Genomic DNA, 17670 nt, shown 5'->3' on the forward strand with positions numbered 1-17670 from the left:
ACCCTCAAACCTTCAGAAGTATGAGATGAACCCCAACAACTTGGAAAGGTGGATCTCTCTCACACGTACCGACACAGACTATCCCCCAATTTAACTGATCCCCAAAGGTTTTTGATTAAATAGCGGAATAGAAAATATGATCCCAAAAAAGTGTATGTATATCACACGTACACAACCACACTGGGCCCCAATTACTATTGTTTGTACCCCTAAAAGGCTAGATGAGGAGTAGGGGGAGTATGGAACAGGCAGCACCCTCAAACCTTCAGAAGTATGAGATGAACCCCAACAACTTGGAAAGGTGGATCTCTCTCACACGTACCGACACAGACTATCCCGCAATTCAATTGATCCTCAAAGGTTTTTATTGAATAGCGGAATAGGAAATATGATCAAAAAAAGTGTATGTATCTCGCACGTACACAACCACACTAGGCCCCAATTACTATTGTTTGTACCCCTAAAAGGCTAGATGAGGAGTAGGGGGGGTATGGAACAGGCAGCACCCTCAAACCTTCAGAAGTATGAGATGAACCCCAACAACTTGGAAAGGTGGATCTCTCTCACACGTACCAACACAGACTATCCCCCAATTTAACTGATCCCCAAAGGTTTTTGATTAAATAGCGGAATAGAAAATATGATCCCAAAAAAGTGTATGTATATCACACGTACACAACCACACTAGGCCCCAATTACTATTGTTTGTACCCCTAAAAGGCTAGGAGTAGGGGGAGTATGGAACAGGCAGCACCCTCAAACCTTCAGAAGTATGAGATGAACCCCAACAACTTGGAAAGGTGGATCTCTCTCACACGTACCAACACAGACTATCCCCCAATTTAACTGATCCCCAAAGGTTTTTGATTAAATAGCGGAATAGAAAATATGATCCCAAAAAAGTGTATGTATATCACACGTACACAACCACACTAGGCCCCAATTACTATTGTTTGTACCCCTAAAAGGCTAGGAGTAGGGGGAGTATGGAACAGGCAGCACCCTCAAACCTTCAGAAGTATGAGATGAACCCCAACAACTTGGAAAGGTGGATCTCTCTCACACGTACCAACACAGACTATCCCCCAATTTAACTGATCCCCAAAGGTTTTTGATTAAATAGCGGAATAGAAAATATGATCCCAAAAAAGTGTATGTATATCACACGTACACAACCACACTAGGCCCCAATTACTATTGTTTGTACCCCTAAAAGGCTAGGAGTAGGGGGAGTATGGAACAGGCAGCACCCTCAAACCTTCAGAAGTATGAGATGAACCCCAACAACTTGGAAAGGTGGATCTCTCTCACACGTACCAACACAGACTATCCCCCAATTTAACTGATCCCCAAAGGTTTTTGATTAAATAGCGGAATAGAAAATATGATCCCAAAAAAGTGTATGTATATCACACGTACACAACCACACTAGGCCCCAATTACTATTGTTTGTACCCCTAAAAGGCTAGGAGTAGGGGGAGTATGGAACAGGCAGCACCCTCAAACCTTCAGAAGTATGAGATGAACCCCAACAACTTGGAAAGGTGGATCTCTCTCACACGTACCAACACAGACTATCCCCCAATTTAACTGATCCCCAAAGGTTTTTGATTAAATAGCGGAATAGAAAATATGATCCCAAAAAAGTGTATGTATATCACACGTACACAACCACACTAGGCCCCAATTACTATTGTTTGTACCCCTAAAAGGCTAGGAGTAGGGGGAGTATGGAACAGGCAGCACCCTCAAACCTTCAGAAGTATGAGATGAACCCCAACAACTTGGAAAGGTGGATCTCTCTCACACGTACCAACACAGACTATCCCCCAATTTAACTGATCCCCAAAGGTTTTTGATTAAATAGCGGAATAGAAAATATGATCCCAAAAAAGTGTATGTATATCACACGTACACAACCACACTAGGCCCCAATTACTATTGTTTGTACCCCTAAAAGGCTAGGAGTAGGGGGAGTATGGAACAGGCAGCACCCTCAAACCTTCAGAAGTATGAGATGAACCCCAACAACTTGGAAAGGTGGATCTCTCTCACACGTACCAACACAGACTATCCCCCAATTTAACTGATCCCCAAAGGTTTTTGATTAAATAGCGGAATAGAAAATATGATCCCAAAAAAGTGTATGTATATCACACGTACACAACCACACTAGGCCCCAATTACTATTGTTTGTACCCCTAAAAGGCTAGGAGTAGGGGGAGTATGGAACAGGCAGCACCCTCAAACCTTCAGAAGTATGAGATGAACCCCAACAACTTGGAAAGGTGGATCTCTCTCACACGTACCAACACAGACTATCCCCCAATTTAACTGATCCCCAAAGGTTTTTGATTAAATAGCGGAATAGAAAATATGATCCCAAAAAAGTGTATGTATATCACACGTACACAACCACACTAGGCCCCAATTACTATTGTTTGTACCCCTAAAAGGCTAGGAGTAGGGGGAGTATGGAACAGGCAGCACCCTCAAACCTTCAGAAGTATGAGATGAACCCCAACAACTTGGAAAGGTGGATCTCTCTCACACGTACCAACACAGACTATCCCCCAATTTAACTGATCCCCAAAGGTTTTTGATTAAATAGCGGAATAGAAAATATGATCCCAAAAAAGTGTATGTATATCACACGTACACAACCACACTAGGCCCCAATTACTATTGTTTGTACCCCTAAAAGGCTAGGAGTAGGGGGAGTATGGAACAGGCAGCACCCTCAAACCTTCAGAAGTATGAGATGAACCCCAACAACTTGGAAAGGTGGATCTCTCTCACACGTACCAACACAGACTATCCCCCAATTTAACTGATCCCCAAAGGTTTTTGATTAAATAGCGGAATAGAAAATATGATCCCAAAAAAGTGTATGTATATCACACGTACACAACCACACTAGGCCCCAATTACTATTGTTTGTACCCCTAAAAGGCTAGGAGTAGGGGGAGTATGGAACAGGCAGCACCCTCAAACCTTCAGAAGTATGAGATGAACCCCAACAACTTGGAAAGGTGGATCTCTCTCACACGTACCAACACAGACTATCCCCCAATTTAACTGATCCCCAAAGGTTTTTGATTAAATAGCGGAATAGAAAATATGATCCCAAAAAAGTGTATGTATATCACACGTACACAACCACACTAGGCCCCAATTACTATTGTTTGTACCCCTAAAAGGCTAGGAGTAGGGGGAGTATGGAACAGGCAGCACCCTCAAACCTTCAGAAGTATGAGATGAACCCCAACAACTTGGAAAGGTGGATCTCTCTCACACGTACCAACACAGACTATCCCCCAATTTAACTGATCCCCAAAGGTTTTTGATTAAATAGCGGAATAGAAAATATGATCCCAAAAAAGTGTATGTATATCACACGTACACAACCACACTAGGCCCCAATTACTATTGTTTGTACCCCTAAAAGGCTAGGAGTAGGGGGAGTATGGAACAGGCAGCACCCTCAAACCTTCAGAAGTATGAGATGAACCCCAACAACTTGGAAAGGTGGATCTCTCTCACACGTACCAACACAGACTATCCCCCAATTTAACTGATCCCCAAAGGTTTTTGATTAAATAGCGGAATAGAAAATATGATCCCAAAAAAGTGTATGTATATCACACGTACACAACCACACTAGGCCCCAATTACTATTGTTTGTACCCCTAAAAGGCTAGGAGTAGGGGGAGTATGGAACAGGCAGCACCCTCAAACCTTCAGAAGTATGAGATGAACCCCAACAACTTGGAAAGGTGGATCTCTCTCACACGTACCAACACAGACTATCCCCCAATTTAACTGATCCCCAAAGGTTTTTGATTAAATAGCGGAATAGAAAATATGATCCCAAAAAAGTGTATGTATATCACACGTACACAACCACACTAGGCCCCAATTACTATTGTTTGTACCCCTAAAAGGCTAGGAGTAGGGGGAGTATGGAACAGGCAGCACCCTCAAACCTTCAGAAGTATGAGATGAACCCCAACAACTTGGAAAGGTGGATCTCTCTCACACGTACCAACACAGACTATCCCCCAATTTAACTGATCCCCAAAGGTTTTTGATTAAATAGCGGAATAGAAAATATGATCCCAAAAAAGTGTATGTATATCACACGTACACAACCACACTAGGCCCCAATTACTATTGTTTGTACCCCTAAAAGGCTAGGAGTAGGGGGAGTATGGAACAGGCAGCACCCTCAAACCTTCAGAAGTATGAGATGAACCCCAACAACTTGGAAAGGTGGATCTCTCTCACACGTACCAACACAGACTATCCCCCAATTTAACTGATCCCCAAAGGTTTTTGATTAAATAGCGGAATAGAAAATATGATCCCAAAAAAGTGTATGTATATCACACGTACACAACCACACTAGGCCCCAATTACTATTGTTTGTACCCCTAAAAGGCTAGGAGTAGGGGGAGTATGGAACAGGCAGCACCCTCAAACCTTCAGAAGTATGAGATGAACCCCAACAACTTGGAAAGGTGGATCTCTCTCACACGTACCAACACAGACTATCCCCCAATTTAACTGATCCCCAAAGGTTTTTGATTAAATAGCGGAATAGAAAATATGATCCCAAAAAAGTGTATGTATATCACACGTACACAACCACACTAGGCCCCAATTACTATTGTTTGTACCCCTAAAAGGCTAGGAGTAGGGGGAGTATGGAACAGGCAGCACCCTCAAACCTTCAGAAGTATGAGATGAACCCCAACAACTTGGAAAGGTGGATCTCTCTCACACGTACCAACACAGACTATCCCCCAATTTAACTGATCCCCAAAGGTTTTTGATTAAATAGCGGAATAGAAAATATGATCCCAAAAAAGTGTATGTATATCACACGTACACAACCACACTAGGCCCCAATTACTATTGTTTGTACCCCTAAAAGGCTAGGAGTAGGGGGAGTATGGAACAGGCAGCACCCTCAAACCTTCAGAAGTATGAGATGAACCCCAACAACTTGGAAAGGTGGATCTCTCTCACACGTACCAACACAGACTATCCCCCAATTTAACTGATCCCCAAAGGTTTTTGATTAAATAGCGGAATAGAAAATATGATCCCAAAAAAGTGTATGTATATCACACGTACACAACCACACTAGGCCCCAATTACTATTGTTTGTACCCCTAAAAGGCTAGATGAGGAGTAGGGGGAGTATGGAACAGGCAGCACCCTCAAACCTTCAGAAGTATGAGATTGTGTTCACTGTACCCCACAAAGATTGAGTTCACTGCACCCCACAATGATTGTGTTCACTGCACCCCACAAAGATTGTGTTCACTGCACCTCACAAAGATTGTGTTCACTGTACCCCCCAAAGATTGTGTTCACTGCACCCCACAAAGATTCTGTTCACTGTACCCCACAAAGATTGTGTTCACTGCACCCCAAAAAGATTGTGTTCACTGCACCCCAAAAAGGATGTTGTTCACTGCACCCCAAAAAGGATGTTGTTCACTCCACCCCAAAAAGATTGTGTTCACTGCACCCCACAAAGATTGTGTTCACTGCACCCCAAAAAGATTGTGTTCACTGCACCCCAAAAATGATTTTGTTCACTGCACCCCAAAAAGGATTTTGTTCACTGCACCCCAAAAAGGATGTTGTTCACTCCACCCCAAAAAGATTGTGTTCACTGCACCCCAAAAAGATTGTGTTCACTGCACCCCACAAAGGATTTTGTTCACTGCACCCCAAAAAGATTGTGTTCACTGCACCCCAAAAAGGATGTTGTTCACTGCACCCCAAAAAGGATTTTGTTCACTGCACCCCAAAAAGATTGTGTTCACTGCACCCCACAAAGGATTTTGTTCACTGCACCCCACAAAGATTGTGTTCACTGCACACCAAAAAGGATTGTGTTCACTGCACCCCAAAAAGATTTTGTTCACTGCACCCCAAAAAGATTGTGTTCACTGCAGCCCAAAAAGATTGTGTTCACTGCAGCCCAAAAAGATTGTGTTCACTGCAGCCCAAAAAGATTGTGTTCACTGCAGCCCAAAAAGATTGTGTTCACTGCAGCTCACACACAGAAAAATGGATGTGGATCACTGACACCTGCCTATCTCCAATCCCACACCACACAGCAATATCGATTGTAGTTTGTAGAACACAGTTTCCCTAAAATTCAGCAGACTCTGTCCCTAACAGGATTGAGAAGAGATCGTAGATCAGGATTGAGTGCAGATTCACCCCACCCCCCACACAGCAATATCGATTGTAGTTTGTAGAAGACACTGACCCTATAATTCAGCAGACTCTATCCCTAAAATGCCTACAACTCGCCCTGCCTAAACACTCCGACCTGTCCCTCAATTCTATCCGGACACAAATGGTTTTTTCCTGCCTATCTTTCCCTAATCAGCAGCCAGCACGTTGATGTGTGCTCTGTCCCTGAATCTAAGCAGCATAATGACGCCGCTGCGGCTGCCTCGAACTTATAAAGACTTGGTCACATGCTTCAGACGGCCAATCACAGCTACTGAGACATTTGCAGGCATGGCTGGGATGGCTTAAGGCACACCAGTTAAACGATTGTTGATTGGCTGTTGAAAGCCCGCCATGAAAAGAGCGCCAAAGCATGCAAAACCCGGAAATAAAACGACCGAACACGGATTTTTACCCGAACATACAGTAAAGTGTCCGTGTCCGTGTTCGGGTACAAAAAATCCAATTATTCGGTACGAACACGAATAATACAGTCCGTGTTCGCTCAACACTACTCTTTATCTCTTTAACCACTTCTGGACCGGAAGGATTTGCCCCTTCCTGACCAGGCCATATTTTGCGATTCAGCCCTGCGTTAATTTAATGGACAATTGCGCAGTCGTCCGACGCTGTACCCAAATAAAATTGAGGTTCTTTTTTCCCCACAAATAGAGCTTTCCTTTGGTGGTATTTGATCACCTGTGCTATTCTTATTTTTTGCGCTATAAACAAAAAAAGAGCGACAATTCTGAAAAACAATATTTTTTCACATTCTGCTATATAACTATCCCCCCCAAAAAATTTAATAATCAAAATTTTTTAACATTTTAGGCCAATTTGTTTTCTGCTACATATTTTTGGTAAAAAAAAAATCGCAATAGGCGTATTTTGATTGGTTTGCGCAAAAGTTATCGCGTCTACTAACTACGGGAAATATTTATATCATTTTTATTGGTTTTTTTTTTACTAGTAATGGCGGCGATCAGCGATTTTTTTTTTTTTACGGGACTGCAACATTGCGGCGGACAGATCGGACCCCTGACTGACATTTTTGACACTTTTGGGGGGACCAGTGACATTACTACAGTAATCAGTGCTACAAATATGCACTGTTACTGTAAAAATGACACTGGCAGGGAAGGGGTTAACACAGTAAATGATCAAGGGGTTAAATGTGTACCTAGGGGTTTCTTTCTAACTGTATGGGGCGTGGCTTGTGGACAGACCATAGAGACCTGTGTTCCTACATAGAAGGATCACAGGCGCTCTGTGATCATTCCAGGGAGAAGAACGGTCAGCTGTGTTTGCAACAGCTGACCGTTCTTCTCTCTCAGCGGGGAATGATCGCGGGTGCCAGGCAGCAAATCAGAGCCGTCTGCCCCGTGCATCGGAATCCCTGCTGACGAGTGGGGACGGGAGCATGCCACTGGCGCGCGCTCCCCCCCCCTAGCTGCAGGCGTGCGACCGACGTATACCTACGTCGGTTCATGCAGGAGGACCGCCATGCTGCAGTATAACTGCGGCGGGCGGTCTGGAAGCGGTTAACATAGGAGATTGGTGTTTTGAAGTGCTGAGGACAATGCTAACTGTTAAGATTATAGCAGAAGTAAAACGCCTACTGGTTTACAACAGAATCAACAGTTTGTTTGCACTTACTGTAGCTAACAAATAGAATTTGGGGGAACCCTCCCCCTCCCCCTACCACATAGAGAACATTTTCTGCAGTCCACAGAGGTGAAATAAGCAGTTAATTACACATCCAGGATAGCGCTGAAAAATACCCCAGAACTTGCAAGTTCACATGATTTCTATTGTGATTATCAGGTATTTTTTGCACTTATCGAACAGATATAACCAAACGTATTCAATGGTGTATTTAACAGACCAAAAGGGAGAAACTAAGAGAAGTTCATTGACAGGGTTTACATATGCCTTAAGCATATATAATGGGAACATATTGTTTAATTAGCTTTCCGGCTAAATAAACATGCAAACATATAATAAAAAATATACAAACATATAATAAAATATCCAACGTAAAAAAAAAAAAAGCCACTTTGAAATAAAAAACAATCTAAAATCTGTTTACTAGTATTTCTCTACCGAGAACCACAGATGTGTATCTACTAGGTGTATCAGAGGCTGACTCATACTGAGAATCCACATGTGTTTGTAAACCCACTTGTGGTATAAAAAGGGCGATAAACATTAATTTTACAAAAAACATTTTCAAAAGGACCTATTTTTTATTCTAGTTTCTCTTTAAGCTAATTACATTTGATTCATACACGTCTGCCACACAACACAGGCAGGAGGGTGGCTTATAATACCTGTCAGTTTTTTTTTTTTTTTTGCCATCTTTGTCCCATTGGGGAGATTTAATTTCACTTCCTGCCCCATAGCAAAAACAGGAAGTGAAAGGAAATCCCTGCAAATGGGTAAATCCATTGCTCACCCCCCCCCCCCAGGTCGCCAGAACTAGTGTCCCTATTGCAAGATCTTCCCTTCACCACTGCTGGATCGGAAGGTTTTCCCCCTTAATGACCAGGCCATTTTTTGCGATCCGGCAATTGCACGGTCGTGCGATGCAGTATCTAAATAAAATGTCTTATTTTTCCCACAAATAGAGCTTTCTTTAGGTAGTACTTGATCACCTCTGCGATTTTAATTTTTCGCGCAAAAGCTATCGCATCTACAAACTAGGGGAAATATTTATGTAATTTATATTTATTTATTTATTTTTACTAGTAATGGCAGCGATCAGCGATTTTTAGCGGGACTGCGACATTGCAGCGGACAGATCTAACCCCTAACTGACATTTTTGACACTTTTGGGGGGACCAGTGACATTACTACAGTAATCAGTGCTAAAAATATGCACTGTTACTGTAATAATGACACTAGCAGGGAAGGGGTTAACCCAGGGGTGATCAAAGGGTTAAGTAGAAGCCTAGGGAGTGTTTTCTAACTGTGGGGGAAGTGGTTATGGAATCAATACAGAGACCTGTGTTCCTAAATAGGAGGAACACAGAAGCTCTGCATTAATAGAACAATGGTTTGCGTTGTTTACAATAGTAGACCATCCTCTCTTCACGGGGGAGTGACCGCCGGTGCCAGACGGCAATCGCAGCCGCCGGCCCCGTAGATCGGCTTTCCCGCTAGCGAGTGGGCATGCGCGCGCCCCCAGGATCGCTCCCGCGGACCACTGTACAGGTACAGTGATTCGCGGGAACCTGCAGACCTGCTGCCGTATACCTGCGGCAGCTGGTCGACAAGTAGTTAATTACTGTTCTGGGAACAACCCAAATTTTTTTTTTTTTTTTTTTTTTACTTTCACTTTGATAACGATAAAAAAGGCAAATAGAGACAGTGAATCTCCCTAAAAGGGGCAAAGGTAACAAATTATATTTTAAAAAAAAAAACAGAGACTTTATTCTATCTCCCTTGTATCCAAAACTAAAAAAAAATAAAGTTTTGCCTTTAGTTATACTTTAAAAATTAAAATAAAGGTTCATACTTTTATGTACTTTATGAATACATTTTTTTTGCTTCTCCAGGGAAAAGCTAATGGACTGAGAAAAAAAAATTCTTCTTTAGGTCTTCCATTCCTGCTTTTCAGCTTCTTCCCAGGCAGAAGCCCGACTTGTGGGTGTTGATTTCAGGCAGAACACAGTTACCACCATTCCCTGTTCAGTGAGTGTGATTGTCGGGAGTCCCTGTAGGAAGTATTCATGTTTACAATGACCATTCTCGTAAGCTGCCCATGGCCATACTTCCCCTTCTCTGCTATGATATGACCAATGTCTATACCCAGCTACCCTGTTCAACCCTTTGTTTGTCTTACTGCAGCTCTGTTGGATCAGCCACCTAGCAATTCGGTGCTATTGGTTTCCATGGTTTTGGAGGCCCAAGCGGCACTGCATCATTTAGTTTCCCTAGTGCTGGCAGCTCAGGTACCACAAAATCATTACACTGACTAATCCCCTAAATTGCCGATGGTCATGCTACCTCTCCCTCTCCTCTACTATGGCATGACTAATTGCAACACCCAGCTCCCTTGTTCATCCCCCTGTTTTTCTCACGGCAGCTCTGTTGGATCAGCCACCTAGCAATTCAGTGTTATTAATTTCCATGGTTTTGGAGGACCAAGCGGCACTGCATCATTTAATTTCCCTAGTGCTGGCAGCCCAGGTACCACAACATCATTACACTGACCAATCCCCTAAGTTTCCGATGGTCATGCTACCTCTCCCTCTCCTCTACTATGGCATGACTAATTGCAACACTCAACTTCCTTGTACATCACCCTGTTTTTCTCACTGCAGCTCAGTTGGGTCAGCTGTCTGGCAGTTCAGCTTCATTGGTTTCCATTATGCTGGTGGCCAAAGAGGCACAGCATCATTAGTTTCCATGGTGCTGGTAGTTTAGGTACCACAACATCATCAGTTTCCATGGTTCTAGAGGCCCAGGCTGCACAGCATCATTGGTCTCTATTGTGCTTGCAGCCAGGTTTTCTGCATCCTAACAATCATTAGGTGGCTAATCTAGCTGAGCCACAGTGAGAAAAACAGGGGTTTGAATAGGAGAAACATAGTAAAGAGGAAGCTGGGTCTATGTGTCCATGGACAAGGGAAGCTTACTGTAAAACCGATGCATCCCCTCCCCCTCCTCCTCCCTCTGCATTCCTAGTGACAGAAGTTGTCTCAAGCAAGTGCATGGAGACAGGCACAGTCACTCATAACCCATTAGATATTCATCGTCCTGCTAGCTGCATGATGGGTTGGGTTGCCTTGTCCGACCATGCCATTGGTCTTAGAGACCACATAGAAAGATGGGAAGAAGTACCACATCTATGTGTCCCTTAGAGGGACAGGAGACACTAAAAAATGAAGTGAGACTACTTAAGGTAAACCAGGTGTCACTTCCTTTATGAAAGCTCTCTGATTAGACAATGAGGGAACAACATAGTAAAGTCATCAACTTTTCTCACTGTACTTTTTCAACTCTTGGCTGCATGTTCCATGTTAGCATATGTGTATAAATCAGAACTTGATTACCTCCTAGTGTTGCCCATACTTCTCCTAGTTTATGTAATTCATACAGGGAACGACAGGGCTGACATCAAGACTTATTTATGGACTTTATTTAAAATGTAGTTAATCATTTTTAAAGGACTACACAACTACCCTAAAAAATATGTATAAGCCATGCCTTGTCTTTGAGTTGCGAATAGAGTGGGGAAAGGTTAAAACATACAGTATGTTGGGTTTTATTGCTGTCCGTATTTCCCTCCGAGAGATTTGTTCTGTTTGTCCTGGTGACCATTGTCTCCAAGACAGAAATTGTTTAAAAATCCAAAATTGGACAGTTTTTGCCAAACCAGGGGATGAGGGGACATTTTCATATGGGGACACCTGTTCCGATAACAACTAAGACAGGAATTATCCTCATTTTGGAGAGATTTTCTCTCACTTTCTGCAGTATCACCTAGGCAGAAAGCGAAGGGAAATCTTTTTAGTGAGACACAGACAACAACAAAAAATAGACCTGGAAAGTAAAAAAAAATACAAGGGGTACTGCGTCTCTTGAACAGTCAGCATTTTCAGTCAGATCTTTAAGCATTGTAGAGGGAATGATCATCCTTAAGCAGCAGAAATGGTGGCCAAAAGGTTGGAGTAGGAATTGGATGTACAAGGAAGAAGGAGCCAAAACCAGAACATATAAAATCAAGATTTATTCAGACTTTGTATCAAAAATCCAACATGTTTCAGTAGTTTAACCTCCCTGGTGGTATGATTCTTTCGGATTTTAGGTGCTGAAAGCGGTACCATTATTTTGCATGTAATTCTTAAGAATGAGCAGCCCAAACCAACTATTTACATATGATTTTTTTCTGTGCGTTCTTCTTTATAACATCTCAGGTATAATAAAGTTTGAAATACAAAATCATAAATTATAATATAATAAAAAACTATAAATAAGTTAAAGTATGTATGTATACACACACACATATATATATATATATATATATATATAAAAGTACAGTAAAGTACAGTAAAACTGCAGGAAAGGGCACTGGGGGCAAACTAATGTGACTATATTTTATTTTGCATTGTATCAGTGTGTTTAGTGTGTTTTACATTTGAATTTGCCGCCAGTTCCACCCCCCTGCGAACGTCACGTCGCAGGAGACGGAAGCCGAGGCACACAGAGGATCGGGAGGAAGCACCGCTGAAATACGTCGCTGGATCCCGGTGACAAGGTAAGTATCCCCTCTATCAGCGATCTTCCTAGCGGTACCCCGAGTGTGGCTCGGGGTTACCGCTTTTGGAACTGAAATTTAACACCGCTAGGAAGGTTAGGGGACCTTTCACATGGGCTTTCCGCCCGGTGGACTCCGTTTTTCTCAGCTGGGATCGATCCGCCGATCCTCACTGAGCAGGCAGATGACAGGTCCATCTCTGCTTACTTTCCAAAGACAGACCTGTCAGATCCCTGCTCTCCTATATGGGAAATAGACAGGCGGTCCATTTTCATCCGATCTTCCAGACGGATGGAAAATAGGGTTTCCATCCATCTGGATTTCACGGACAGGATCGGATCGGATAGCAACGGGTGTCAGCGGACATGTCACTGCTGACTTCCGCTGCTCCATAGGGGTGCATGGAGCATCCGATCAGGTTCGCCTGAAAAACTGACAGTTTGGACATGATCAGAAAGCCGTGTGAAAGGGGCCTAAATGTTGCCCCTTTATTAGGATAATACTGAATGCAGTATGTACAGGACTGATAAAATTTGAGGGATCCGGAGGGGTATTCAGTATGATCGCTCCATAGCTTTTGGCGCTTTCCACCTTGCATACCCAATAAATGAAAAGTAAGACTCGGTTCACACTACGGCGATCCGACTTAGGGGGCGACCTGTAAAGTCGCGTGCACCACGACTACGGCACGACTTGCACGGACTTCATAAAATGAATGTCTATGCAAGTCGCCCCGAAGTAGTACAGGACCCTTTTTCTAAGTCGGAGCGACTTGTGTCGCTTCTATTAGAACCGTTCCTGTACTACACTATGGGACGCGACGGTGCGTGACTTGTCAGGCTGACCAAGTCGTCTGACAAGTCGTACCAGTGTGAATGGAGACTAATTGAAAGGTTTCAGCTATACATACATTTTAAATTGTATTTTTTTTTTCATTTAGTTTTAAATGTAACAAGGTTTTTTTATGTATTCCCTACACGACAGACTGGCTAATATGGTTACAAGGAAACATACAGATGTTTACAGTCTAGTAAGATGTCATTAATGCAGGATATTTATGAATCGTTTTGTAGAGTAATGATCATTCACAATAATTATTTTTTTCAATTACCCTCAACAGGATGTTACAGCTTCGCCAGAGGATGCCATTCCTTGTATGACACTTGATTCTGTCGGTGGCTTTGCTACCTATTTCATTCCAATTACTTATATGTTGGTTTTCTTGCTGGATCTATTAGGCAATGGGCTGGTGGTGTATGTGCTAACGGCAAGACGCTCCCCATGGCTTCTAGCAGACCACTACTTGTTTCAACTTGCCTTGTCAGATCTTCTTCTTGGATTTACTTTACCTTTTTGGGCCTTCCAGTACAGTTTTAATCGGAATATGAGTGACACCCCTTGCAAGATTCTAGGAGCTCTTTTTACCATAAATATTTACAGCACAATCTTCTTCTTGGTGTGCATAAGCATAAATCGCTATTTCTCCATTGTCCATGCTATAGAACTTCATAAAAAGCAGCGACCTCTTCACACAGTTTTAATTTGCATTTTTATCTGGGTGCTTTCCTGCGCTCTGTCTTGGCAAGAGTTTTATTTCCGAAAAGCTGAAGGCTCATTTTGCACTTATAACTTTCCTATTGGTAAGTCTACCTTTTGGAGAGTTGTTCTGCAACTTTTTGAACTTACCATTGGATTTATTATTCCTTTAGTGTTTATGGTGTTCTCCTATTCTCGGATACTTTGCACACTTCAAAGGTCCAGGCACAACCACTCCCGACGATCGCAGTTGGTTATCATTGTCCTTCTACTTGTGTTTATCTTCTGCTGGGCTCCCTACAAAGGTTTACAACTTATTGACAGCCTGCAACGTTTGAAAGTAATTGCTCGTGACTGCTATTATGAGAAGGTCTTGGACATTGGAATGATCGTCACTGAGGCTTTGGGTCTTTCTCATGTGTGCATAAACCCAATTGTGTATGCATTTGTTGGTGTTAAGTTTAGAAGAGAAATCTTCAAAATGTTCAAAAAATTCACAAACCAGGTCTTTCACTCCACAGTGGTTATCTCTAGAGAAGGGACTATCTTCACGGACTCTAACTGCTCCTATTCTAGAATCATGTGATCATCCTCACTTACTGTCTGCCATCCTTGTCCATTTATCATGTTTGTTGAATTGGCCTGTATTGTCATTTATCATATTGTTGACTTGACATGACACTGTATATATTAACAACATGTGTGCTGTAGATTTCTTTTAAATCTTGCTTAGAATTGATTTATCAATGCCACAAAACATAAAGGCTTATTTTATAAGGAAAGAAAGAATGCAACAGCTTATAGCAACCGATCAAAATGAAGCTTCTGCCTGCTGATGCATGCGTTTTGTTGATTGGTCTGGGTTACTTCGCATTTCATTTTGAGCCTAGTTCTTACTGTAATCGTAATTAAAAGATCAGATAGTGTCATTGTGCTATGTGTATGTGAACCTACATACTCTAAGGCCCCGTTCACACTGGGGCGACGCTACTTTGCCGGGCGACCTCATAGGCCGCGGCGCGCTGCTCGCACCGCGACCTCAGAGCGGCCGGCACGGACTTCATAACATTGAAGTCTATGCAGGTCGCTCCGGGTCGCCCCAAAGAAGCTCCGGACCCTTTTTCTAAGTCGGAGCGACTTGTGTCGCTCCTATTAGAACGGGTCCACAGCTTCTCTATGGAAGGCGACCTACGGCGACCTGTCAGGCGACCAGGTCGCCTGACAGGTCGCCCCAGTGTGAACGGGGGCTGAGAGGTTACATTAATTATAAACCTAACTATTTTTAACTTTAATTAAAAGCAAAAGGACAGCAGCAAAAACTTAACCTGCTCCTGAAACATGCAGTTTTCAACCCCTCTGTTGTTCATATGAGCTAATGGTGGAACACTAGTTCTGTGGTCTGTGCCAAAAAAGATCAGTTTTCAGACAGAACCACTGATAGGCCTTGCATGCCAGAAACAACATGACCAATACTCCACCATTCAGACATGTGACTTACACGAGAAGGGTGGGGATTAGGGATGCTCAAAGTAAGGTAAGTTCATAATATATATCTTGCTTAACCACTTAAGCCCCGGAAGATTTTACCCCCTTCCTGACCAGGGGGTATTTTGCGATTCGGCACTGCGTGACTTTAACGGACAATTGCGCAGTTGTGCGACACTGTACCTAAACTAATTTGACGTCCTTTTTTTCCCACAAACAGCGCTTTCTTTTGGTGGTATTTGATCACCTGTGCGATTTTTTGATCATGCGCTATAAACAAAAAAAGAGCGACAATTTTGCAAAAATAACAATATTTTCACATATTTTTAATATTAAATCCCCCCCCCCCCAAAAAAAATGTAGAAATCAACATTTTTTAACATTTTCAGCCAATTTGTTTTATGCTACATATGTTTGGTAAAAAGTTATCGCGTTTACTAACAAAGGGAAAGATTTCTGTCATTTTTGTTGTTTTTTTTTTTAACGCGTAATGGCGGCGATCTGCGATTTTTTTTTGTGGTACTGCGACATTGCAGCGGACAGATCAGACCCTTGACTGACATTTTTGACACTTTTGGGGTTACCAGTGACATTTCTACAGTAATCAGTGCTATACATATGCACTGTTACTGTAAAAATACACTGGCAGTGAAGGGGTTAACTTTATTTGAGAGGGGGGGTGGTGTGTGTCCCTAGGGGCGTTATTCTAACTGTGATTGGCTGTGGCTTGAGGTGTAGGAACAATGATCAACGGTCCTACATAGTAGAACCGTGTGATCATCGTTTCTACACCGGGGAGAATGACAGGTGGCTTGTTTACATTAGCCGCCTGCCTTTCTCCCTCTCCCCCGACGATCGGCGAGTGACCGGCGGACATCGGGTCCGCCGGTCACACGCGCGCGGGGGGGTCCGTGACTGAGCGGGAGCGCGCCTCCGGCGGCGCGCGCTCACTCCCCAGAGCCTCACAGGCTAGCGACGTAGACCTACGTCGCTCTGCCTGTGAGGGGCTGACTGCCGCAGTAAATATACTGTTAGCAGTCGGCAAGTGGTTAAGGAAAATGGCCAGTGATGTGAACAGCCTCAGATGATACACAGAGTTGAAACAAATCTCCCTACATAAGTTGTATTTGTATATCTGCTGCCTTCAGCTTTCTACACTGTTTACAAAGTGAACATCGTGTTAGAATTTTTTCTTCCTGTTCCAGAACTGGGTGTGGAGTCTTGGCATACACTGTGTGACAGCGGATTGGAGGAAAGGCACATACACCCTCTCCACATAGGTAGAGGAAGGAAGAAACATGCAGAGCTGTGCTGTGAATAGACAAGCTCACTGCTTATCAATCTCTATGCATCCACCCTGACACAAATTTCCAGCTGCTTTTATCTCCTGTGTCAGAGAATTTGTCAGAAGTTATCATGATAACTGCGGAACGGAGCAGCAGAAAGACACAGGACTTAGGGCTTTTGAGAGAGAGATAAGTAAACGCTAGCAGTAGTTCTCAACTCCTGTCCTCCGGAACCACTAACAGGCCAGGTTTGCAAGATAACTGAAATACATCACAGGGTAATCAGTTGATTGCAGTATTCTATTCTGCATCTCCCCAAGGTAATACTTAAAATCTGGCCCGTGGGTCTTGAGGACAGGAAATGAGAACCACTGCACAGGTAAATGGGCCCAGGTCAGATTTCATGAATGGGGTTTACATCCATTTTTAGACTTGACATAGAAGGAAAAGCTATACCAACCTGTTAAATGTTGTTCCCCCATTGCTCTAATCCTCCTGACATACCTTTTCTAATAAATTGCTTTGGAATATTTTTTTTAATGTGTTCATATGACCCAGGCTCTTTCTCTTCCAGCCTTAGAGCTATGGACGCTGGTGGGATGAGATTTTTAATGTGTTCATATGACCCCAGCTCTTTCTCTTCCAGCCTTAGAGCTATGGACGCTGGTGGGATGAGATCATTGCTCTATGAGATTGAGCAGCATTATCAGCCTTCCATAGGACACACAGGGGTAGATTTTCTAAAACTGGTGCACTCAGAAACTGGTGTAGCTGTGCATGATAGCCAATCATCTTCTAACTACAGCTTGTTCAATAAAGCTTTGGCAAAAAGCTGATTGGTTT

The 17670-nt window shown here is 43.0% G+C and overlaps 1 protein-coding gene across 2 annotated transcripts in view; it reads left to right on the plus strand.

The window, feature by feature from the left end:
* The window catches only part of LOC309568461 (C-X-C chemokine receptor type 3-like), a 245114-nt gene extending 230295 nt beyond the window's left edge, over positions 1–14819 (plus strand). For both annotated transcript variants that reach the window (XM_082274131.1, XM_082274130.1), the window contains exon 2: positions 13641–14819. In XM_082274131.1, coding sequence (XP_082130257.1) covers positions 13641–14642 — 1002 coding nt within the window. In that variant the 3' untranslated portion in view covers positions 14643–14819. The remainder of the gene's footprint in view (positions 1–13640) is intronic.
* The last annotated feature ends 2851 nt before the right edge of the window (positions 14820–17670 follow it).

This window comes from Pelophylax lessonae (assembly GCF_965119305.1).
Source record: "Pelophylax lessonae genome assembly, chromosome: 12".
NCBI classification, from domain to species: domain Eukaryota; kingdom Metazoa; phylum Chordata; class Amphibia; order Anura; family Ranidae; genus Pelophylax; species Pelophylax lessonae.